Source organism: Coffea arabica, chromosome 6c (genome assembly GCF_036785885.1).
Source record: "Coffea arabica cultivar ET-39 chromosome 6c, Coffea Arabica ET-39 HiFi, whole genome shotgun sequence".
NCBI classification, from domain to species: domain Eukaryota; kingdom Viridiplantae; phylum Streptophyta; class Magnoliopsida; order Gentianales; family Rubiaceae; genus Coffea; species Coffea arabica.
The window spans coordinates 19,673,216-19,695,963 of record NC_092320.1 but is presented as its reverse complement, the minus strand read 5'-3'; the positions used below and the strand labels follow the sequence as shown (position 1 = coordinate 19,695,963).

At 35.4% G+C, this 22,748-nt stretch overlaps 2 protein-coding genes across 3 annotated transcripts; both read left to right on the top strand.

Moving 5' to 3' along the window:
- The first annotated feature begins 9,031 nt into the window (after positions 1–9,031).
- Positions 9,032–15,217, top strand: LOC113694167 (DNA-directed RNA polymerase V subunit 5A). Its single transcript, XM_027213031.2, has 5 exons — positions 9,032–9,065; positions 9,567–9,890; positions 12,678–12,854; positions 14,056–14,169; positions 14,935–15,217. Exons 2-5 carry the CDS (start codon positions 9,621–9,623, stop codon positions 15,058–15,060), a joined length of 687 nt encoding a protein of 228 aa, XP_027068832.1. The 5' UTR covers positions 9,032–9,065; positions 9,567–9,620; the 3' UTR covers positions 15,061–15,217.
- Positions 15,218–16,397: 1,180 nt separating this feature from the next.
- Positions 16,398–21,446, top strand: LOC113691276 (AUGMIN subunit 1). 2 transcript variants are annotated; one of them, XM_027209362.2, is made up of 7 exons: positions 16,398–16,533; positions 17,001–17,303; positions 17,597–17,729; positions 17,812–17,946; positions 18,073–18,196; positions 20,866–21,003; positions 21,085–21,446. In XM_027209362.2, the coding sequence occupies exons 2-7, from the start codon at positions 17,024–17,026 to the stop codon at positions 21,190–21,192; spliced, it is 918 nt and encodes a 305-aa protein (XP_027065163.1). In that variant the 5' UTR covers positions 16,398–16,533; positions 17,001–17,023; the 3' UTR covers positions 21,193–21,446. The 2 variants fall into 2 exon arrangements, with proteins under 2 accessions (XP_027065163.1, XP_027065164.1); XM_027209363.2 differs by lacking the exon at positions 16,398–16,533 and adding an exon at positions 16,675–16,762.
- The last annotated feature ends 1,302 nt before the right edge of the window (positions 21,447–22,748 follow it).

The window sequence follows — 22,748 nt, the reverse complement described above, 5'->3', positions numbered from 1 at the left end:
GTATTTTTCCCTTTTAGCTCCCAAAGCTTTTGGAATATATGACTTCTTATAAAAAAAACATGGCTGAATATGCATTGTATAACACCTCACTAACATCATTATGAAACCCAAAATCTCACCAACACGTTCATCTGGCTGCACTGAGTGTAGCCACTGCAACTCTTCTTTGCAAGACTCCGGTCTTTGTCCATGGCTACTCTGTTTGAGATCTGCTCTAAATTTCCTTTTTTCTCTAGCTTTTTTTTTTTTTTTTTTCTAATTGTTCCTCACCATATTGTAAAATGCATTTTATTGATGCCATATATATATATATATACGAACTGGACGTAAATTAAACAAATTAAAAGGCCAAAAACCTTTAAGTTGGTAAAAAAATTGGTGCATTAGCCACCTTATCATGAAATTTGACAGATCAAAAGCGCATACAAACAGAAGGGGTAACTTCCTAAAAGTCCCCCCTTCAACTGTGTTCCATGCTCACATTACCCTCTGGTCTTTCAAGTGAATCATTTCCTCCATTTTTCAATCTGGTGTTATCAGTCATTTTTATGATTTTCCAGACTGAAAAGATAGCCTAGATAAGATAACAATTGATCATTCTTCCAAAGATGCCCCTAATCAGTAACCACTGGATAGCGAATTTATTGTCTTATACACTCGGGAAAATCAAGCAAAACCAACAGTCAGCTTCTCCAAGGCAGTATAGGGTTGTCTCACCACTAGATTTATTGTTCATGCACGAGCTTGAACAGCTGGTAATCTGGAACTTCCAACGTTGGTTCTTTAGGTATGGTATTGCGTAGTTATAGTAACTGCTCTGGACATCTTAGACCTGGGTTTCCTTCCTCTTGGATTTTTTTTGTCTCACATAAATCCTTTTCTATTGAAAGCTGATGCAGCCCATCTTACAAGTAAAATGTCATAAAGCAATAGAAGAAACATAAGTGCACACATAACAGTTGCTTTACACTCATTCATATTGCAACACCATGTATTCACAAAGAAATTCATTTAAGTTGCAATACCATGCTTATGCTAAGATATAGGGATGGGATATTGGCATGGTGCTGGTTGTTAGATTGCATTGGAGGAGACATTATCAGTTGCATGGGGTTTAGCTGTGTACTCAGATTGGGAGAAGATGTGGTTGGCAATATGCATAGGCGGAGCTTGTGCTGTTCTGTATTTTGTCAAGGAGCAAGGCAGGGGTGGCCAACTAGAGTTGTTGAATCTTATGTTTGCGTTGGCTGGTTTACCTTTAAAAGGTGGAAGTTGCAGGATGATGGTTAAGCTGGGGATTTTGGGGCAAGAAGTTTGTTTTGGAGTCGAGATGGCACCCTGGTAGCTTGGCTTTGAGGAGAAAAATGGCCAACTGTTATTGGGGCAGCACAATGATTATATCATGGTGCCTTGGGAAGGTGTAAAAGGAGGAGGCTTGAGTGATGAAGATGCAGTGCATTCCAGGTGAAAATGCTTCGCTATATTCTTAGCTACAGAAAAATTTACTTGTCAGGCAGGCTTGCCTTTTTGGTTATAAACAGTCGTTTAGAGAAATGTCCACATCTCTGTTGCAGTTTATCATTAAGAACTCTGTATTTTTATTGATAAATAGCTCTTAGAAAAATCTTTGCATATTCTCTTTTGGTTAGTAAATCAGCAACTTTTTAAATTAGTCAACAAATAAGCAGTAAAACGTCTGTGTTAACAGGTATTTTGGGAGGAAAACATCTAGTCACTGTATTATGAGTGACCAACTAGTATTTATAGGAGTACAAACCTAACAAATTATTTACAAGAATACCCTTACTAATTTATTATCTACAAGAATACTTATATTCTCTTAACACTCCCCCTCAAGTTGGAGCATATATATCATAAGCACCCAACTTGTTACAAATGTATTTCACCCTAGAGCCCCCTAAACTCTTGGTAAACACATCAGCCAATTGATCTACAGACGGTACATGAGATGTCTTGATGATCCCGTCAAGTAATTTCTCTCGAATGAAATGACAATCAACTTCAATATGTTTTGTCCTTTGATGAAACACTGGATTAGACGCAATATGAACAGCCGCCTGATTATGACACACTAAATTCATAGGCTGTTTATGCTCAAACCCAAGTTCCAGTAACATGCTTTTCAACCAAACCAACTCACACACAGTGTGAGCCATAGCGCGGTATTCAGATTCTGCACTTGATCTGGATACAACTGTTTGCTTCTTACTCTTCCACGACACTAAATTACTACCAACAAACACACAATATCCTGTAGTCGATCTTCGATCTGAAGCAGAACCAGCCCAATCTGCATCACTACATCCTTCAATATCAGTGTGTCCATGATTTTGATACAGCAACCCTTTTTCAGGAGCACTCTTAAGATACCTGAGAATCTGTATAACAACATCCTAATGACTAGTACGAGGGGTATCAAGAAATTGACTCACAACACTCACTGCAAACGAAATGTCAGGTCTCGTTACAGTGAGATAATTTAATTTACCCACAAATTTTCGATATTGCTTAGGATCATCAAATAATGCACTTTGATCTCCTGCTAATTTCACATTGGAATTCATAGGAGTATCCACAGGTCGGCAACCTAACATCCCAACCTCACTCAACATATCGAGTACATATTTTCTTTGACATAAATAAATCCATATTTAGACCGAACTACCTCAATACCCAAAAAATACTGTAGATGACCTAAATCCTTTGTCTGAAAGTTTGCCTGCAGATTGGATTTAAGTTTCTGGATCCCCACAACATCATCACCTGTAATCACAATGTCATCCACATAAACAACTAATAAAATTTTACCAGCATTAGAATGTCGATAAAATACAGAGTGATCTACTCCACATCTTGTCAGACCGAACTCCATGACAACACTACTAAACCGGCCAAACCAAGCCCTCGGAGACTGTTTCAATCCATATAAGGATTTTTTCAAACGACAAACCAACCGCGGATTCTCCCCCTGAACAACAAATCCAGGAGGTTGTTCCATATATACCTCTTCTTCCAAATCTCCATGCAGAAATGCATTTTTCACATCTAACTGATGCAATGGCCAATTATAAGTTGCTACCAAAGAGATAAGAAGACGAACAGAGGTAATCTTTGCAACAGGAGAAAATGTTTCTAAGTAGTCTACTCCATACACCTGAGTAAATCCTCTAGCTACCAGCCGAGCCTTCAATCTATCAATAGAACTATTAGGCTGCACTTTTATAGTGTACACCCATTTACAACCAACAACAGGCTTACCTGAAGGACGAGGGACAAGATCCCAAGTACCATTTTGTTCCAAAGCAGACATCTCTTCTTGCATAGCTAATCTCCAATCAGGATGATTAAGAGCATATGTAATAGACTTAGGAATGGAGATAGAATCAAGAGAAGCAACAAAAGAAGAATATGACATAGAGAGACGAGAATAAGAAATAAAATTAGAAATAGGATGGGAAGTACAATGTCTCTTACCTTTGCGTAAAGCAATAGGAAGATCTAACTCAGAGGAGGGCGTCATACATGAATTTGAAGATTGAGAGTTAATTGGTGAAGTGCGTGGCATATCAGGAACTTTCTCAACCATGGAACGACGAGAGTAAACTTGAAAATGAGGACGAGATAATCGAGCTATGGAATCTAGTGGACTAGACAACTCAAGTAATAAAGGGGAAGGGACTGGTAAAACAGGAGAGAAAAAAGAGGGACACTGGTCTAATTCACAAGACATACTTTGTTTGATAAAATACGGAGTGGATTCAAAGAAAGTAACATCAGCACAAGTAAAAAATCGATTTAAAACTGGATTGTAACATCTATACCCTTTTTGCGCTCGTGCATAACCTAAGAAAATACACTTAATAGCACGAGAATCTAATTTATCCACCCCGGGAGCAAGCTGATGAACACACACATCCAAAAATATGAGGAGGCAATTTAAACACAGGTTCATGAGGAAAAAAAATGGAGTGAGGTAATTGACCTCCAAGAATATTAGATGGCATGCGATTAATTAAATAACATGCAGTTAGAACTGCATCACTCCAAAATTGTTTGGGTACATTCATGTGCAACAACAGTGCTCGAGCAATTTCGATTAAATGTCCAATTTTTCTTTCAGCAACTCCATTCTGTTGTGGAGTGTGAGGATAAGAGGACCGATGAATAATACCAGACTTAGTCATAAAGGTATTAAAAGGAGTGAAAAAATACTCTTTCGCATTATCATTGCGAAGTATACGTACAGGCACACCAAATTGATTCTTTATTTCTGTAACAAATGCACAAAAAATAGAATATAATTCTGAACGATCTTTCATTAAATAAAGCCATGTAACTCTGAAAAAATCATCAACAAAAACTACAAAATATTTAAAACCTAACTTTGAAGTGACTCGACTAGAATCCCAAACATCAGAATGAACTAACAAAAAGGGTTCAGAAACCCGTTTATTGACTCTAGGAGCAAAAGAAACACGATGATGCTTTCCTAACTGACAAGACTTACATTCTAACGAAGATAATTGATTCAAAGTAGGAACCAACTTTTTCAAATTTTGTAAAGACGGATGACCTAAACGACAGTGAATTTCAAGAGGAGAAACAGTAGCAGGACATGCTATCGGACCATTGAAATTGAGAAAATAAAGACCATTATGCTCATGCCCTCCACCAATCGTTCTCTTTGTTTTCAAATCCTGAATGACAACAGAATCAAGAGAAAAAGTAACTGTACACTGTAGAAATTTAGTGAGCTTACTAACAGACATTAGATTAAATGACAAATTGGATACGTAAAGAATAGAAGACAGCGGAAGTGATGGATTAATTTCTACAGTGTCTAGTCCTTTAACTTTAGTGGTAGATCCATCAGCTAAAGTAACATGAGAAAAGGGAGTAGACTCTTGAAAATTAGAAAAAATTTTAGAGGTACCTGACATATGATTAGTAGCTCCGGAATCAATAATCCATGAGTCATTACCTTTTTGTGCTAAAGAAGCAGAGGGAAGAGATGCGTGATTTGTAATTTGGTACTGTAAGAATTTAACATAATCTTCCTCGGATATAGTAACAGTTTTCTGGGACCCATGTGCTGAAGAACTTGATTCAACTTGATCAGTGGTAACCCCATTAGCAAAACTTTCAACCATAGCGAATAGTACTTCAAACAAAACAGCAATCAAAATTCGCGATGAACAGTGCGTCGTGAACAGTGCGCGTGAATAGTACCGCGTGAACAGTGCGCGATGAACAGTATGCGCGATGAACAGTACCGCGTGAACAGTGTACGATGAACAGTATCGCGTCAAAACTTTTGCTAGATATTTAACCCTAACCCTAGGACTTTTGCTCTGATACCATGTTAACAGGTATCTTGGGAAGAAAACATCTAGTCACTGTATTATGAGTGACCAACTAGTATTTATAGGAGTATAAACCTAACAAACTATTTATAAGAATACCCTTACTAATTTATTATCTACAAGAATACTTATATTCTCTTAACAGTCTGCATTTAGGTTTTGATTTGGTTCAAAGTAATGAATTTTCAATAAAAAGAACTTTTACTGTGTCTATCACATAAAATGTCTGATTTGGTCCCACTCATTTAATAATCTACCTTTCTGTGCTTTAAATTTTCTATAGCTTGTTTCTAAACATATCAAGTGATCCAATTGGTGCATTATTTGTAATCATTTGGCATGCTTCTTTGACTTATCAATGCAATGTCTTAATATTTGACGCGTCTTTAGATTATTGACTTGCTTCTTGAAGCCATGAAGTGCTGGCTTAATTAAGTGACCGAGTCAAACATAGGCTTCTTAAGAATTCCAACATAAAGGAGCAACTCATTGGTGTTATGATAAACAAATCTCTATCTCTTTTATGTGTCTTACAGATACTTTGGCTGAAAAACCTATGACAATTGTTAGATATGTCGAAACTTCATATTACCCTATTCTTCTTTCATGGTGAGGTAAGAAAAACCTAGCCCCTCTCTTGGTATGAAAAACTAGTTTCTTATAACTATGTATTAGGAGTTTGGTCCCTAAAAGCTTCTCCACTGAACTTTCTTTAAGTCTCATTCTACATTAAATGAAACAACATCACTTATTTTAAAGGAGCTGATTCTGATCTTCAACTTGATTTACATAATATCATTCATCGCCAAAAGTACATTCTTCAAAAGCCTCTGGTTGGTATGGCCCCTGTAATCTTTCTTCAAGCAATATTAAATGATTCACAGCAAATTTCCGCTAACCTTCAACACCATGAAAATTGTAATTCTGAATATCTTGGCTTCTATCTGCAACCTCCTGACCTGACCTGATATTATGATGCCCCTTTTCTTTGAAGCTAGTTAGTTGTATATGCATGCCTTGAGTCATCTTGAAGTTTGTGATTCAAAGATAGACTTTGGGAGTTTTAGGAATAGGGACCTCAATTTACCGGTCAGACATCTCACCTGAAACTTTTTTTCCAACTAATAAATATCTACACAACAATGCAATGGCTCGAGATTATCAACTCCAAAAGGAGCAGATCTTGAATGTAAATCTGCTTGTGAAATCACTAGGGGATTAGTTACATAATTATGTGTTTGCTCTCGTCTGTCAATATGAATGTCTCTTGTATTCTGTATATATCTATTCAGTGGTATCTGCAGTGTGCAAAATGCCTTATGTAGCTCAATGTTTTGGGCCTCTTTCCACAGCTAAATGTCTTTGAAATTTATTAGTTACATGCTTTTTTAACACAGAGCTACACATCTTAATGTGTTTTTCCACTTGCGCTTGTTCATTTCCAACATAATGTAGGAAAGTTCATGCAATTGCCATTGAAGTCAAGGTCTCATAACCATTGGAGATGCTGTCTTCGGATCAAATCTATGTATCGATGGCGACATTGTCGCCAAGGCGCTCCAAGTTAACAGGAAGATCATGCAAGAAATCCCAGTCCAGGTTATAGGGCAACAGTGTGGAAGTCAAATATGAAGTTCTTTTTACCACTTTTTTTGATCATTGATTGTCTGTTCTTCTATTTCTTGTTGCAGATAAATACTCCATCAATATGGAGAAGGTCAGATGTCTGGCCTTTGATTGTAGTGGTTACTTCTGTTGATGGGATTAGAATCCATGCTTTACCACTCCACCATTCCTGAACCAGTTTTTCTGTATATGTTACAGAGAAGTAAAAATAATTCCCATTCCCAACTGGTGGCAATTTCTCAAATGTTCATTTCTACATGTTTGCAAGGTGACTGATTTCAGAATTGGTTATATGGCTTGAAAATGGTTATGCATGATGCTATACTTGACCAAAATTGTTAATAAGGGCTGATATGGCTTATTTTTGAATTTAGAGGACGAAAATAGGGATTAAATCAAACTTCAAAATTTCTTTTTTTGGAGAAACATGGCAATAATAGTAAATTATTAATCATTTCAGCAACAAAAGGACAATGTTGACATAAGACTCTTTTTTTTTTATGCAAGATTTTGATTGTAATTAATTAAAATGAAGTCTGTTTGTTGTTGGATTTGAATGGAGGCATCTTTATTAGTATCATATTTATTTGCTACTTATGCTGACATTTTTTTTTTTTTTTGTCAACAAGCCTAAATTATATTTTGTGATCAACTTTTTCTGTGTCAACAAAAGCCAAGCACATGTATGTAAAAATAATAATAATAACAAAATGAATCGGTACACATTTGTCCCTCAATGAAAAGTGGGGTATGCGCTGGAAAAATAATTGGAGGGGGCCAAGTAAAAGTTGAGGGTAAAATTCGTTAAATGTTCTTTAAAAGGTTATATTATAGCCATATTCTAAAAAGGATAAAAAAAATAAGGTGCAAAGACAATTTTAAATAATCAACTCTATCGTACCTAATTAGAGGTGTCAATCGAGTCTTATGAGTCGGATTTTGAAAAGTTAAAACTCAACTCACAGACCAAAATATAATTTTCGGGCTTTTGAACTTGGGCTTCAAGTTTGTTGTGTGAAACTCATACATGGTTCATCAAAATACAAGAGTTTCAGGCCTAATTTGGGTCCGATACAAGCTCACAACTAATCTATAATTTTATACATGGCGTATACATAATATTTATTTTGTTTAATCAATATATATATATTATATAAATTATGTACATTATAATGTATAATTATTAAATAATATACATCACAGTGAATTAAAAAAATAAGTACTTATGTACTTAATTGGTTGGGTTGACATTTAATCGAATCGAGCCTCATTAAGTATAAAGTCAACTCACAATTTAATTTAATTGGGGCTCATTTTGAAGTTTAAACTCAACCAAACCTAATGAAGTGTAAGGCTTGATTTTAATTATTTCAAGTTGATTGTTGTTGATCTAACCCTATTGATAGCTCTATACTTAACCTTATTCCATCCTTTTGCCCAAAAAAAAAAAGAAATATTATCTCACTAGCTCTATACTTAACCTTATTCCATCCTTTTGCAAAAAGAAAAAAAGAAATATTATCTCACTTATCCTAAATGTTTAGGCACAGATAATTTTTAGATTTTATAGAAATATTTTTTATATTTATATATGTCTTTTATTATATAAACACATCGTTATAACATGTTGTTTCACTTTCATAGTTAATATCATTAAAAAAATTTTATTACTGTATTATAAATATATTTTTAATCATCATTTTATCTTTTCAATCAATTTTTTTAATCACACACCCACCTTATCAATAAAAATACTACAGTATTATTTTTACAAACAAAACAAAACTTGAATTTTTTTTCCAAATCATTCCAAACAAACTAGTATTGCGATGCTAGTAAGAGTAGTAAAAAAAAAAAAAAATCAAAATCACAATGTATATAATGCTAGTACGGTAGTACCTAGTGACAGTCTCAAAATGCTAGGTAAATTCTTTTTTTTTTTTTTTTTTTAACCTTTTGTCCATTTTCCGACCACGGTCTCTGGTTTTAACTTTTAAGGCCAAGGGCTTAAACCCTACGCTCAATTCTCATTACTGCAAGAGATCACCGGCACAGGCAAGCTCCCTCACTTTCTCCTTCTCCCAACATCTTTCGTTCTGCTTCTTTCTCTCCAATGTGTTGCCTTTTTGTGTATCATTTTATCTCCAGCAAGATAAAAGCATTTTTTTGTTTTGGTTTCTTGAAAGTTAGATATTAGTTGCTACAATCCCTTAATTGGTTGATTGTTTAGTTTCTAATCTGTTTTTGGTATGGAAATGCATTAGTTTAGTTTTGGGAAGAGAGTGTAATCTGCTTGAATATGTTTATGGTATTTGTGCCTGCGACAAAATTACTCTAATTCTTGATGATACACGGTCTAATGGCATAAAAATCTAAGAGGGTTTAGTGTGACTTCTGCTAATGGTAATTATTTATCTGGTTAAATGTTTACTTTATTTAGCTGTTAATTCGAAGAGGTTCATTGACAATTGAAATAAGGATAAGGTGGAAATCCCTATTATAATTGCCCTTGTCGAACTGCCCTGAGTTTAATGGTTAATGCTTTCTTGCATTCAGGAAGAAGAAAAAAAGAGCACAACTTGCCTAGCTGAAAACCCGGTGAGAAAAGCTATGGATGTCGGTGGGAAAATGGAAATGGATGTAGATGGGGAGAGTTACCCGAGGTGTTTGAGTAGCTATATCGATGAGGGTAGCATAGAGTCTCATAGGTACTACTTGTCACGCCGAACTGTGCTGGAAATGCTTAGGGACCGTGGTTTTCTCGTACCCAATTCGGAGATTGGACTCTCTCTTCAAGACTTCCGTAATAACTACGGCCAACAGCCTGACATTGATCGCCTGAGAATCTCTGCTCTTCACAAGGATGACCCTTCTAACAAGGTCAGATTTTGAGTTCTGGTATCTTTCAAGTTGTGAAACGTTTGCCTATTGTTAGGTTGCTAACATTCATGATGAAATGTCAATAATGAATTCCTAGTCTGTCTGTGACAAGTTATTAGTTCTTGATCTGTTATATTTCAAAAATCTAGAACTCAAGACTTGCGTGGTTTTTGTTTTTGTTAAAGTCTAGCACCTTTAGATGAAAATTGTTTCTTTTTTTTTTTTTTCCCTCATTGTTGTCCTATCAACTGTGCTTCTTTTCCTGTTATTTTCTCTGGCTCTAATCAACATGGCGAATAAAGCTCTTCATTTATCACATTCACCAATCTGTTATTGCTCCTTGTGAAAAGGTTACCCTGCTCGTAGATATTTGCGCCTGAGTTTTTCAATGTCAGATATTGATGTAGACCGATTCAGTCACCTCGGAATTGCATGAACAGCCATACTGGCATGATTTTTGTACATGATATTGTTTTGCTCTATGCTGTCTACACTACCAATTTAAATTGAAGGAAGTACTCAAAGTATTGCTTTGTTAGAGTTTAACAGTTTTTTTTTTTTTTTTTTTTGTAAAACCTATGTTACCAAGTCTCATTAAATGTCTTTCATAACGAGAAAGGTCTGACAGCCAAAATAATAAGAAGATGAAAAGGACTCATATTTTACAGAGATGGTTGGCTGGACATGAGAAATGCTCTTAAGACAGTTGCCAAGAAAGGAAAAGCAATTCTCTGAGCCTTGAGGAATCACCAATGCTGCTTAGGTTAGAATGGTTATGTAGGTTTTGATTTCTTAATGTATCTGAGAACATCAAAGTTGTGCTTGAGAACTATATTCTTCAAATTTTACTGGAATTAAAAGGGTTCACACATGTCATAGAAATTTTAGTGCCTTCAAGATAAGTTATAATTTTCTTCACCGTCTTTCTAATGGAATTCAAATTTGGCCCATCAAATGTCTGAAATATTGGATATATTCCATTTGCTGGAATGCTGGATATATCTGTTTAAATTATTATTATTATTTCCTTTGAAATCTTGGTCTTATGATTCTTTCCAATTTGTACAGTTTCAACTTTGCGTATACTCCTCCATCTGAATGAATTATGGTAGTGTTATCCCTGAATCTAGCCATCCAATTTGAGGACCTAATTGAGGTGGAATCTTGAGGGTTTATTTGAGATTCGATTGAATCTAAGCTCATTAATTTAAGCCCTAAACCTGCTGTCATAAAATAATAACAATGACATGCAGTAAATGGAATCCTGTGATGAATTTACCGGTATAGCAATTAAGCTATGCATGCAGGCTGAAGAGAGTTGGAAAAACTGGAGTTGGCACTCACAGAAAAAGATAGAAGTTAAACAGATAGCTGGGGATGTCTTGACTTAGTTTGATAGACCAGCTAAACCTCTAGAATCCTTCTTATTGGTTTCTGCAATAGAGTCCATGAAGACCTACTGTTGATACACTTGATGTTTGTGAGGTTAAAACATAGCCTGCAGCTCATGATCTTCCAGAAAAGATCATTGGTTCTTCCTCTATGAATTCTGAGATTGACAAGATGGGTGAATGGAAATGCTAAATGAAGGTTGCAATGAAATCACTGAAGAGATTGGAGATTTAGTAACTGATTTAAGATATGAATGCCCTGAAGATAACAAAGATGCATTACAAGATTGCAAATGCTCAATTAACAGCTCTCTGCGATTCAGACAGCACATTTTTCTTGTGACCTCGTACCCAAGTCACACTTGAAATATGTTTCAAGAAAAAGAATTGGAAGTAGCCACTGCAGAATCATGAGTGCAGCACTTTTAAGCAAGTTCTGTGTGTTTTATCTGTTCCAGAAATTTGTTCACTCATCCCACAGAAGTTCCATTCAGAAAATGACATGTTAAATGTTTCGAACTGTCTTTAACTACAGCATAGGAAAGCCTACCTCAGTTTTTCTACTTCTGGTTCTTTAACATCAGGTCTGATTCTTACTATTTTCAGAATTAGCATTTATCTGGAACTGGAGAAGAACATCTGTGGTCCTGATGCTTTGATATGTGACTGAAGCAGACAATGGCATCTATGTCAATGTGGCATGGTCTGAAATGGCTGATTGTCAGGAGTCAAATAGTACCATGGACATATTGCGAAGTCCCCCTAGTTACTTTGCACACGATGTCCGCCTAGTTACTTTGCACCTTTCTTTTCTTTTGATTATAGCCCTTTCTTGGTATTTTTTGTTCGAGTGATAGAAATCTCGACTTGGTTAATGGTTAGTGGAAATTGAAGTAATTATAAGGAATGTTTTTTCATGCATTTTCTTTTGTTTTTATTCATTTCAGTTGCTCTTTATGTGAGTTTAAAAAACAAAGTAGTTTTTGATATGTATCTGATTGCTAGTTTTAAATTCGAAATTCCTTTGCTTCTTCTTGTTGTTTCTTTAGCTCTTCACGTTTTATATGCTCAATCTTCAAGCCTCTTAGGAACTGAAATAGGAGGGATAATGTGGTTCCATGTGTGTGTGTCTATCTCTTTCTGATTTGGCTATTCTGCATTTGATGATAGGTCAAGATTGGGAGAAGTAGAAGTGTACTCCCCTTTTCTTGACATGCCTTGGACAAATTCTTGAATATGCCCTTAAACAGCACTGCCTCTGGTTTCTTTATAGATTTAAGATGCTGAAGTTAAGATTATTATTTGGTCGAATGTTGTCTGCTTCTTTTATATTTAGAAATTATGTACCATCATCAAATTGGGATACCTATTGAGATCTTTGAATTCTTGAATGCAGATTCTAGTCCTTTTCTGTGGGCCTAATGTGGTGAAAGTAAATGTAATTCGTGGTATTGCAAACCAAATCATGAACAAAGACACTCTAAGTAGGCTGATACTAATTGTGCAAAATCACATAACCAGCCAGGCTATGAAAGCTGTGGATCTCTTGCCTTTCAAAGTTGAGATTTTCCAGGTTGGTTGCCTTCTTTTCACTGTTTGCATTTACCATTTATGTTTGAATATATTGGTATTTGGGAATGCTTGGCCTTTGAGCTGCTGCTGTCAATATGCTTGCGTACCCTCTCCTCAAGGAACCTGTGAAATGAAGGAACTTTCCAGCAAAAAAATTTAGAGCACTTGGAGGTTTATGCTTTCCATGTGATTTATGATACTTTTCCATTTTACGTTAGAATGTACTAATTACTCAAGGAAGCTCTAAGCATGTTCAAAGCTGTTTTAAGACTATACATGATTTTGTCATTCATTTGGTGTAAGGTGAGTTTGGATTTTGTGGATAAAAATTGGAATATACAGGCTTGGAGAGGGAAAAAGAAAAAGAAACAGACCGTGCATTCATATCGTGAAAGTTGCTTGTGCCAATGAATCAGCATGCTATAGCCACTACAACTTTGCATTGCAATCATCTTCCAGTCTTTATTACTTGCTACTCTATTTGGTACTTGCCTATAATTCCAGTTTCCTCCATGCTCTCTTTGTCGTCTGCAACCATTTTTTCAACTCTAAGCCTCTGATAGAGCAGTGAGTAATATATGTCACTCCCTTTTTGTGATTTTAGAAAGTGCATCAAAGAATTCGGCAACCCTTGTATTTGTTCCTGAATGTTTTTTTTCCAAAATAATTGGGCTTTTAAATTATTAGGGCTGTTGTCAGTTCTTCGTTTTCATCCTCTACCTGTCTCTTTGTTCTGAAGCCAACAACTCTATTTGAACGGACCCAACCAGGTATAGTCAAAAATCGAACTTGTTGGGTAAGCTTATTTATATGTGCGAGTCTTGCATACTCTATTCTAGCATTGTTAATAGCTATAATTGGGAAAAGTATTTAAAACTTCTTAGAGTTGAATGTTACTTTGTTTTGGTGTGAATGACTTTCCAAGATGATAAAGAGGGAGATATTTCAGTGGCCACTGCTTTCTTATATTGATATCTAGAACTGACACTCTCCTATGACCAGATGTTCTTGCAAAAAGCTAAGTTGGTTATTTGAAAACAATACAAGATACACTTAAATGTGCTTCTTTCATCTCCCAAGAGTCCCAGACAAAGCAAGACGTTGATCAAAGTGGAAGCCTCATTTACTCAATGATTTGAATATGTATTATGATTTTTGACTAATAATCCATGTCATGCGGCTAATATCTTGCCATGCCTCAGATTACTGACTTGCTTGTCAATGTCACCAAGCACGTTTTGAAGCCAAAGCATCAACTGCTAACTGAAGAAGAGAAACAAAGGCTTCTTGAGAAGTATAACATAGAGGACAAACAGGTTGGTGTTATTATGGAAGTGATATAGAATTTGTTTTCTTATAGTTTTACATCTCTAGGTGCAGAACATGGTTCTTGCAGCATGTTGTGGCAGCAACATTTTCTTAAAGTTTCAGAAATGTGCTGCAACCTTTCAAGTTCTTTGATGGTATAGTGAGAAACCAATGTTTCTTGGTATTAATGTACCCCCGGGTTCTAATTTGTAAAATTATCTGGTTGACTTATCTTGATGTTCATTCTGAATAAATGATGTACTTCGTCATCAACCTAGAAATGCTGATTCTGCTCATACATATTTGATTGATAAGATTTATTGATCCCCAAGTCACATTTTCTGAGAGCTTCTCTGGAGACAATGTTTGTATCTTTCCATACATCTAAGTTGTTTATTATTCTCCACTTTTTATCATTTTGTGGATCTTTATTTGGTTTTCTGCCTATTCTTTTATCAGCATCTGCTTCTTTATTAAGTACTCTTATTGAAATATTCCAATCTTTTCAAAGGGCATATGGTTCATAACATCTGATATTCATTTCTTCTTTCCTCAGACAAGATTTTCGATTCCCGGACTAGTTGTATATGCTTTCTGAAAACGTTAAAAATACTTCCAATGTGAAGTTTTTGTCTGAGATTTCACCTGAGGCAGCTTCATCTTCCCCCACCCCCACCCCCCCAAAAAAACCAAAAAAAAAAAAAATCTGAGGCAGCTGTTATTTCATTCTTAAATCGGAATTTCTCTGACATATCCACTAAACCATTTTTCAGCTCCCGCGGATGTTGCAAAAAGATGCAATCGCTCGATACTATGGACTTGAAAAGGGGCAGGTGTTGAAGGTTACCTACAATAACGAGATCACTGAGACGCACGTTACCTACAGATGTGTTTGGTGATCATAGATGTTGAGCTCAATCTTGCCCTGAATGTTTGTAGAGATGCTATCTGTAGACTGCTAAATATTACTGTAATAGTCCTGTAAATTCTTCTAAGTGCTGCAGAAAGTTTATCAACTCTTATGTACTGTTAATGTTTTAATTGCAGATTCCTCTCTCTCTCTCTCTCTTTCTTTTAACTATGGATTGTTCTATTTGCTTTTGCTGCTTTTTTCTTTTTTATATCCATTCCTTTACTTCCATCAGGCGATTTAACTGGATGGCGATATCTTTCTGTTAACTATTAGCTGGTTAGTAAAGGCTGATTTGAGCATGTTGTTGCTAGGTTATATTTGGACTGGGAAGATTCATATGGAAGTTCCTTGTATTGTTTATGAGATTGAAAGGTATCGAAGTATTTGATCTTGTTAATGGTGATCAAAATCTTTTATCAGAAGTCTTAGCGAAAACGGCCATGCAGTACACAATTTCAATTTTTCTGCAGGACAGTTCAGAGGCGAAATGTGAGGATTGTTGCTCCAAGATGAAAGTCTGCAAAATTATGCCTGGTTAGGAGCTGCCTCAAACCAGTCCAACGGCCTAATCTGTAATGTATCTCCCATGAGCCTAATTTGTTTCCACACGTCCAACGGCCTTATCTGTTGTTGTACATGTAACTACAAACTGGCAACATTTTTCATACAGATTTACAATAAGAACTGAACAAACCAGTACTAGCTTCACTAAGGCTTTTGAGCTGTTAAATTAAAGAATGACGTTAACGGGAAAATCTATCCTTCAATAATGAACTGGACAAACCAATAATGCTTTGCTAATCCTTGGAGATGATTAATGTTAGAGATTTTTAACAATTGGTTGGACTAACTTGTGATTAAGAATTAAAGCTCATTGGTCTATGGTCTTAGCTAAAAAAAAAGAAGGATAAAAGAGTTAAATTTCTTGATTTGAAAGCTAGCAATCACTCTTTGTTCTTAAAAAGAAAATAAAAAGTTTAATTATCGCCCTAAATTGTAATAATAAAAGTAATTTTGTATTAGTCTATCTTAACAAACACCATATAATAATATAAATGTAACTGACTATAAAAATAACTTGTTCGGAACGTAAAATACAAATATTTTGAAAAATTCTTCAAATTATAGATAGGACAAGCGTACAACTCTCTTCCACTGTTATGAAAATAGCTTGGCATAAAATTTGAAGATAATACCTAAAAAAAAGAAACAAAATTCGTGATAAAATACGTTTTATGGATTCAAGACCAAAGTCTGATTTTTCAAAAAAATCAGAGACTATTTCAGCAATTTTCTCAAAAGCAAAGGTTGTGCTCTGTGAAAAGCCGTTTAAAATAATCTCTGAAGCCGGCATTTCTCACTTCAAATCCACTCAATAGACTTCTTCATCAAGTCGCTCCCTCTCCCTCTCGCTCTCTCCCTCTCTCTGTCTCTGCAAATGTGTGCAGATTTTCTTTTGGTCAGTAACTTTATGTATATTTGGGGTTCATATGATTAAGAACCCAAATTTCATCTTAAAAACTTCATTTTTACTCAAAATTTCCCGGACCCATTTGAGAAAACCTCAAAAGTAACCTTCCAAGTCCACCTCATTTCCCCATAGTTGGCCTCTTCTCATGAATTTTTTTTCTTTGATTAGTCATTTGTTACTGACTCAAAGTCCCTGCTTAAGGAATTCAACAGCATTAGTACTTACTTCTTTTTTTTTTTTTTTTGATATGTTAGATCGTATAATGTGGTTGTTCCATAGTAATTCAAAAGTTAAAACATGGTTTTTTCTTTTTTTTTTTTGGGAAAAAGCATTTCAGATAACTAATCCCAAAAATGGGTTTTTGCATCTTAACTTTTAAACAGCTATTTGTCCCATAAATTTCCGATCTTGATTTCTCTGATTTCTAATTTGTTAATTTTATTTTGTTCTTATAGGTCTGAGGGGAAAAAGAAGAGAAATGAGTGAAATTGTTGGTGGAGGAGATCCTTCGCCCTCTGTTACATCAGAAGCATCAAAGAATAGCAGTAGTGGGTTCGATGCGAATCGAATTGCTGAAGTGAAATCATGGCTTGAATCCCAATTCAGTGCAGTTGGAAAAGAAGTCCCTGAATTTGAGTACACCCCTAGAAGCATTGCTCATTTGCACAACATTGCCACCATTTCCCAAGCCAAAACTCAAGCTGCTTCTATTGTTGCCAATGACTTTCGCCAGAAAGCAACTGAATATCGCGCCCAAGGTCCTTGATTCTTCGACATATGCTTTTGTTATGCCTTCATTTAATTTCTTAAATTTCTATTCCATGTTTATATATAATTACAGTAAATTTTGTGTTCTTGTAGTTTTAGATATCATATTATAAACCAGTGTTGTTAATTTAACGATGATGTTTAACTGTGTGCAGCCATGCTTGTAATAGGAAGTATTGTTTACTGACCTTCACAGTCAGAAATAGAAGGAAAATGGCTGCATTAGTCTTTGGGACGTTGTTTCATTTTATTGGCTCTAATGTTTATTGTTCTGTGATTGTAGCTGCGAGGATACGAGAGATATTGGAGCATGTGGGTTTGGCTCAAGAGAGTTTACCATCAAATGTGGTGTCCTCTGCACAAGTTCTTGCCAGTGTAGCTAATTTACTGAATATCAGAGATACTGAATTAAGTAGGTGAGTTTTTTTTTCCCAATTTAATTCAATTATGTATTCCATTTTAAGTGCCAATGAGCTTATCTTGTGGGGGAAATTTTAGTTTCCTTGTAGCAATGGCAGATCTTTCCTTAAGGAAAACTGCTGTAGAAGAGAAGAGGTCTAAAGTGCAGCAGGAGTCAAAAGTACTCCTCGATTTTACTCGCAAGGCAATCTCAAGGTTGACTTATTTAAAAAGGTATATCTTCTTATGCACCATCTGGACAAAATTTAGGTTCCTTTGCTTGGATTTTCTCTAGGAGCAATAGTCAATGTTGAGCTTTGTGGTCAATTTGTACATTCCTAATCCTGTGTTTGTTTGTAGAATACTTGCACAACTGGAAGACGATATAGCTCCCTGTGAAGCAGAAATGGAAAGTCGCAGAACAAATTTGGCTATTATGGACTCGAAAGAGCGCCAGTATGAGAAACAGTTTTCTAACTGCAAGGTAGTATCTTCTTTAGGGAACTTTACCATTTCTAAATGTTAGATAAGTTTTCTTTTATGGTTAATAGATGAGATGATTATGTGATGCTTTTCCAATGTGGTTTCTACCTGGCTTATGAGACTGCATTTTCTAATTTCCTTTTTATTTATTAATGTATCTATTTGCTGGATGTCACAAAAATTTTCAATGGCGGTTGGCGAGCTATATCTCTGTGGAATGGCAGCTGATATTTTGGTTAATCCTACTTTGTGTACAAAGCCTCTATATTCGGAATAACGCCAGCATGTATTTTGCTTTTTAATTATTTTTGTACGAATACCTCTTTTCCTAATCTTGTCTGTACTTTTTAAATCACGTGAAATTGGAAAACGAGTTTAGGGTCGATGCAGTGGGATTTTTGAAATTTTAGCTATAAATTAAGGGGCAATGAAATTCTCACAGCCTTTTTAGCTTCTTGCACACCCCTACTAGGTGTTTTGCTTAGTTTACATGCTTGTCATTTGGTGTCAAAAATCACTTAAATGATGTGCAAGAAGCTAAAATGGGTGAGTGTTTGATACCTGCTGGAATCCAGAACTTTGGGCTTACTGGTGCATTTTGCGATGATATTGAATAATTCTGGTGAAACGCTCTTAGCCTTTTGTAGAAGGGGAATCAGGGAGCTGCTTGAATTATAGTTGTATATCTTTCCAGAAAGTAAGAGTGGATACAGGGCACCAAACACTGTTACCTTCTTTGATCAGCATATTTAAATGATTCTTAGTGTGCTTTATATTGGTCTTATAAGTTTGTAGTCTTCGTTGGGGGACAGAATGTAAATTGGTTAAAAAGGTGCATAGAAGTTATGTGGATTATGGGTTAGATGAGATTCACAGTTTTTTCAGGATCAAAATTCTTGGAATTTGTTGTGTATAGAGCAGGATATTTCTGATTTTCTGCTTGGAAAACTTTTGCTTGATATTTCTTAGGGTTATGATGTAATTGTTTCCATGTTCCAAGGATTTGCTCTTAGCATATAAATTACTCTGGCATATTCAATTAAAAGAGGCAAATAATCAGTGCTGTTTGGTAGAGCAGTGAAAAGAAATGGGAGATGATAAGATGAATAGCCTTCTATTGGGTGGGAGATGGAATCTGTTAAGGTTTTGGTATGGCATCAGGTGTAGTTGACCTAAGAATTTCAGAATTTTTGAGGATAAAGTGCCAATCCTGTCTGTTTTCATAGTAAGAGAGGGCGTCTTGTTGATTTTCAACAAGTTTTGTGGTAATGGCTGCTAACGTTGGTAGATAATGTCTGATATTACTTGGCTGCTTTGATTTGGAGCTTGGGGTTGGTACGAGTAGTTAGCTGTTAGCATTAGATTCTGTCTTCTTTGTTAAATCTTCTTTTCAAGCTGTTAGATGAGTAAAAGTAAATAGTTTATTTGACAGTCTTTGCCTAAATCTAAAGCTTCTGTAGTAGTTTCGTTATCCTTCCAAGTGAAGAACTCTAAAGGAACAAGAGATAAATGATGGCCAGGGATTTACTATAAAGCCGTTATTGATGATAGGAGAGGATATGGTAAGAACCATATGACATATTTAGGTGACAATCCTCTCATGGAAAGGTGGCCTTCTTGGCCTTGGAAGCTTCAGGTAACACTAATTTAAATGTTGCAACTGTCTGGTAACCAAAATGAATACTTGTGTTTTGCTTTAACCTACATAACTGATTTATAATATTTCTACGTGTTTTTGTCAACAGTTATTGTATCATAGTCTTTAATTTCATGAGTTCTTGCAAATTAAACTGAAAGTTTCAGGAAGCAAAAAGATATTTTCTTCATGTTAAAATCTAAATCTTCTTTTAAGATGTGTAAGAAACAGATCTTTTTGCTTAATCTTATAGGGCCTTTTAGGTATTTGTTTATGCTAAGCTGACACATGTCATCTCAATACTTTACTTCTGTAGCATAAGATCAACTGCATTGGCTTTTAGTGTTGAGTGACCTGCAACCATATAGTTGAGGTAGGCTATATTCAGTTGATTCATGATTTGTGCTTGAACTGTAGGTTTAGACATGTTTCTTTAGGTGCATTAATGTGGAAAATATTGCTGATTTTAGTACTCTTTGTTCTGTTCCTTTTTCCTCATTGATATGAACTGTAGTCAAGGCATACTCTATAGGCAAGTGAGTGCTGATAAGTTGATACATTTTAGGTGTTAGTGTAATTTATCGTTAACTGGTATGAAATACCAGTTTCTTGCTCTTACTCAAAGGTGTTAGAACCAAAAGATACACAAGTTTACGGTGTTTTGGTCAAACTATTATCTGTAATGTTTCATATTATATGTGTCATTGTTTGTAAATTTTGCCTTTGAGAATTTGGTATATGTCCTTCTGAGGTTTCATGTGTTATTGAGATAACGAACATCATCTTTGGATTTGGTTCTGTTTTGAAGTTGCATCCTTCCTAGTTGTCCAACAGTAAATAATATAAATGGAAAATATATGCTAATTTTGCTTTCTCTTAGTTCTTCTTTGCCTTCTTTGAGTGATTTCTTATTCTCACCTACCAATAAAAGTAACCTTGTAAGTACGACTAAGCACCAGACCAGAGACTTGACCAAATCATAGGATTTTGTGCAGGTGGTACTTTTATCTTAGAATTTTACATTTGTAATGCAGGCGATGCTCAATCGTGTGGGATACAGTCCAGAGATAAGTCATGGAGTTTTGGCCGAAATGGCAGAGCATAGAAAGGAATTGGAGAGAAAAACAAAACCTATACTTGACACCTTGAGAAGCTATCAAGACTTGCCGCCTGTAAGCTCATCTTTTTATCTAATGATTTTATATAGTTGCAATTATGCGTTCTCCTCTTACGTTTTGATTATTTTTTCACAGGATAAAGCATTGGCTGTATTAGCTATTGAGGATAAAAAGAGGCAATATGCTGCCGCCGAGAAGTACCTTGAAGAAGTCTTGCAGTCTGCCCTGGCTTCTAGCGGGTGACTTTTATGTGTATGTTCCCAAAGTAATTGCTTATTAAGTTCTATTTGTTTTTAAATAGAGGGAAAGGACTGCTGTTTTGTTCTGTAAAGGTGTTTTTAATCGTATTATGGGAGAAGCTGTGATTGAATGGAGATAATTCATGTCAAATGATTAGAAAGATGCACAGTATGAAAGTAAAGAAATCTTTACTGCAATGAAATTGTGTATGCTTCATGATTATCCAATTCGCCATGTTCGAAGTTTTTGGCAGACAATTCAACATCTTCCTCTTAAGTGAGGCTTTATTCTGTCTTGTTTACTGTGTTACTAATCTTTTGCTTTTGAATCTGATTCAAGTTTGGCTCGTGTTTCTGGGTTTGCAGCAAATAATAATTTGCTAGAATGTTATAAACATGGCAATGCCACCTTACCTTGTGTATTGTAGAGGCCATATTGGGTTCATTCGGAGCAAAGACTATTTGGAAAATTTTGTGGGATTATTTATTTTGGCATTTTTATGATATCATGTGTTGTGATGCATTATTATACATACATAAGAAGGACAGCATTTTGGCATATAATACAGCAGCAATCAAGAGAGTAAAAGAATGTTTTGTCTGTAAATAACCACTTGTCCATTTCTCTGTACCTCATTTAAACTGCATAGGTCTCAATATGAGTACTAACAGAAATCCTAAATCTGTGATACCTAACATAAGTTGTGATCAAGATGACTGAAAACTTTGAACCCGATGATTCTCACTCTGGTATTCTTATTGAAGACGTCATTTTTTTTGCTTGCACAATTTCTTGGCTTGGGAGATTTCTTGGGCTCTTAGAAATAACAGTAAGGTTGCTCGCCTTTTAGCTAAGTATGCATTATCAATCCCAGATTATTGTATGTGGACTGACTCTCCACCTTGTTTTATTATCTCTGTTCTTGAAGCAGATTTAGTTTGATATTAATAAAATGTTTCGCTCTTTCTATCCAAAAAAAAAAAGAAAAAAGGGTTGTGAAGAGTTCTTTGCAATCACAGAAACAGCAGTGACTTGTTCACGCGGAAAACTTTAGGATACAGACAAAGAGCCGCCATGACTTTGACCTACCAGGTGCCTTGAGACCTTTTAATTACCACTTCCACTAAACTTGCATCCTAACATTCAAGTCTAACCTTACTAATGCTCGCAATTGACAATAAGGTCCATTAGCAGTTAGTTTTATTTAGATTGTTACTGCTATTTATTATGAAATTAGTGGGTTTGACAATTTTTTTTTTTGGAAATATTTCTATCAGTCAAAAAATTAATTATTACACTTTTAATTGCCTATTTTTTTTTTCTTAGTCAACCGGCAACATCTACACTATCCCAACTCTACCACACTCATTGAATTTATTCAATTGTAGAGTGCAGGGTTTGAATCCTCCTCGACTCATAATCCAAAGAGGGATTTTAAATTCCTTGTAGTGGCCAACTTGTTTGAGGTTTGAAATCCCCAACCTATAGTTCAAAGAAAAATTTTAAATCAATTATCAGATACTTGAAAGGGATTAAATTACCACCGAATAAAATTAATG

Excerpts from the sequence above, each read along its gene's own strand:
- LOC113691276 (XM_027209362.2), top strand. The coding sequence starts at position 17,024 with ATGAGTGAAATTGTTGGTGGAGGAGATCCTTCGCCCTCTGTTACATCA. Across the intron at positions 17,304-17,596 it reads AACTGAATATCGCGCCCAAG|CTGCGAGGATACGAGAGATA; the intron begins GTCCTTGATTCT and ends CTGTGATTGTAG. Across the intron at positions 21,004-21,084 it reads GCTATCAAGACTTGCCGCCT|GATAAAGCATTGGCTGTATT; the intron begins GTAAGCTCATCT and ends ATTTTTTCACAG.
- LOC113694167 (XM_027213031.2), top strand. The coding sequence starts at position 9,621 with ATGGATGTCGGTGGGAAAATGGAAATGGATGTAGATGGGGAGAGTTAC. Across the intron at positions 12,855-14,055 it reads TCAAAGTTGAGATTTTCCAG|ATTACTGACTTGCTTGTCAA; the intron begins GTTGGTTGCCTT and ends GCCATGCCTCAG. Across the intron at positions 14,170-14,934 it reads ATAACATAGAGGACAAACAG|CTCCCGCGGATGTTGCAAAA; the intron begins GTTGGTGTTATT and ends ACCATTTTTCAG.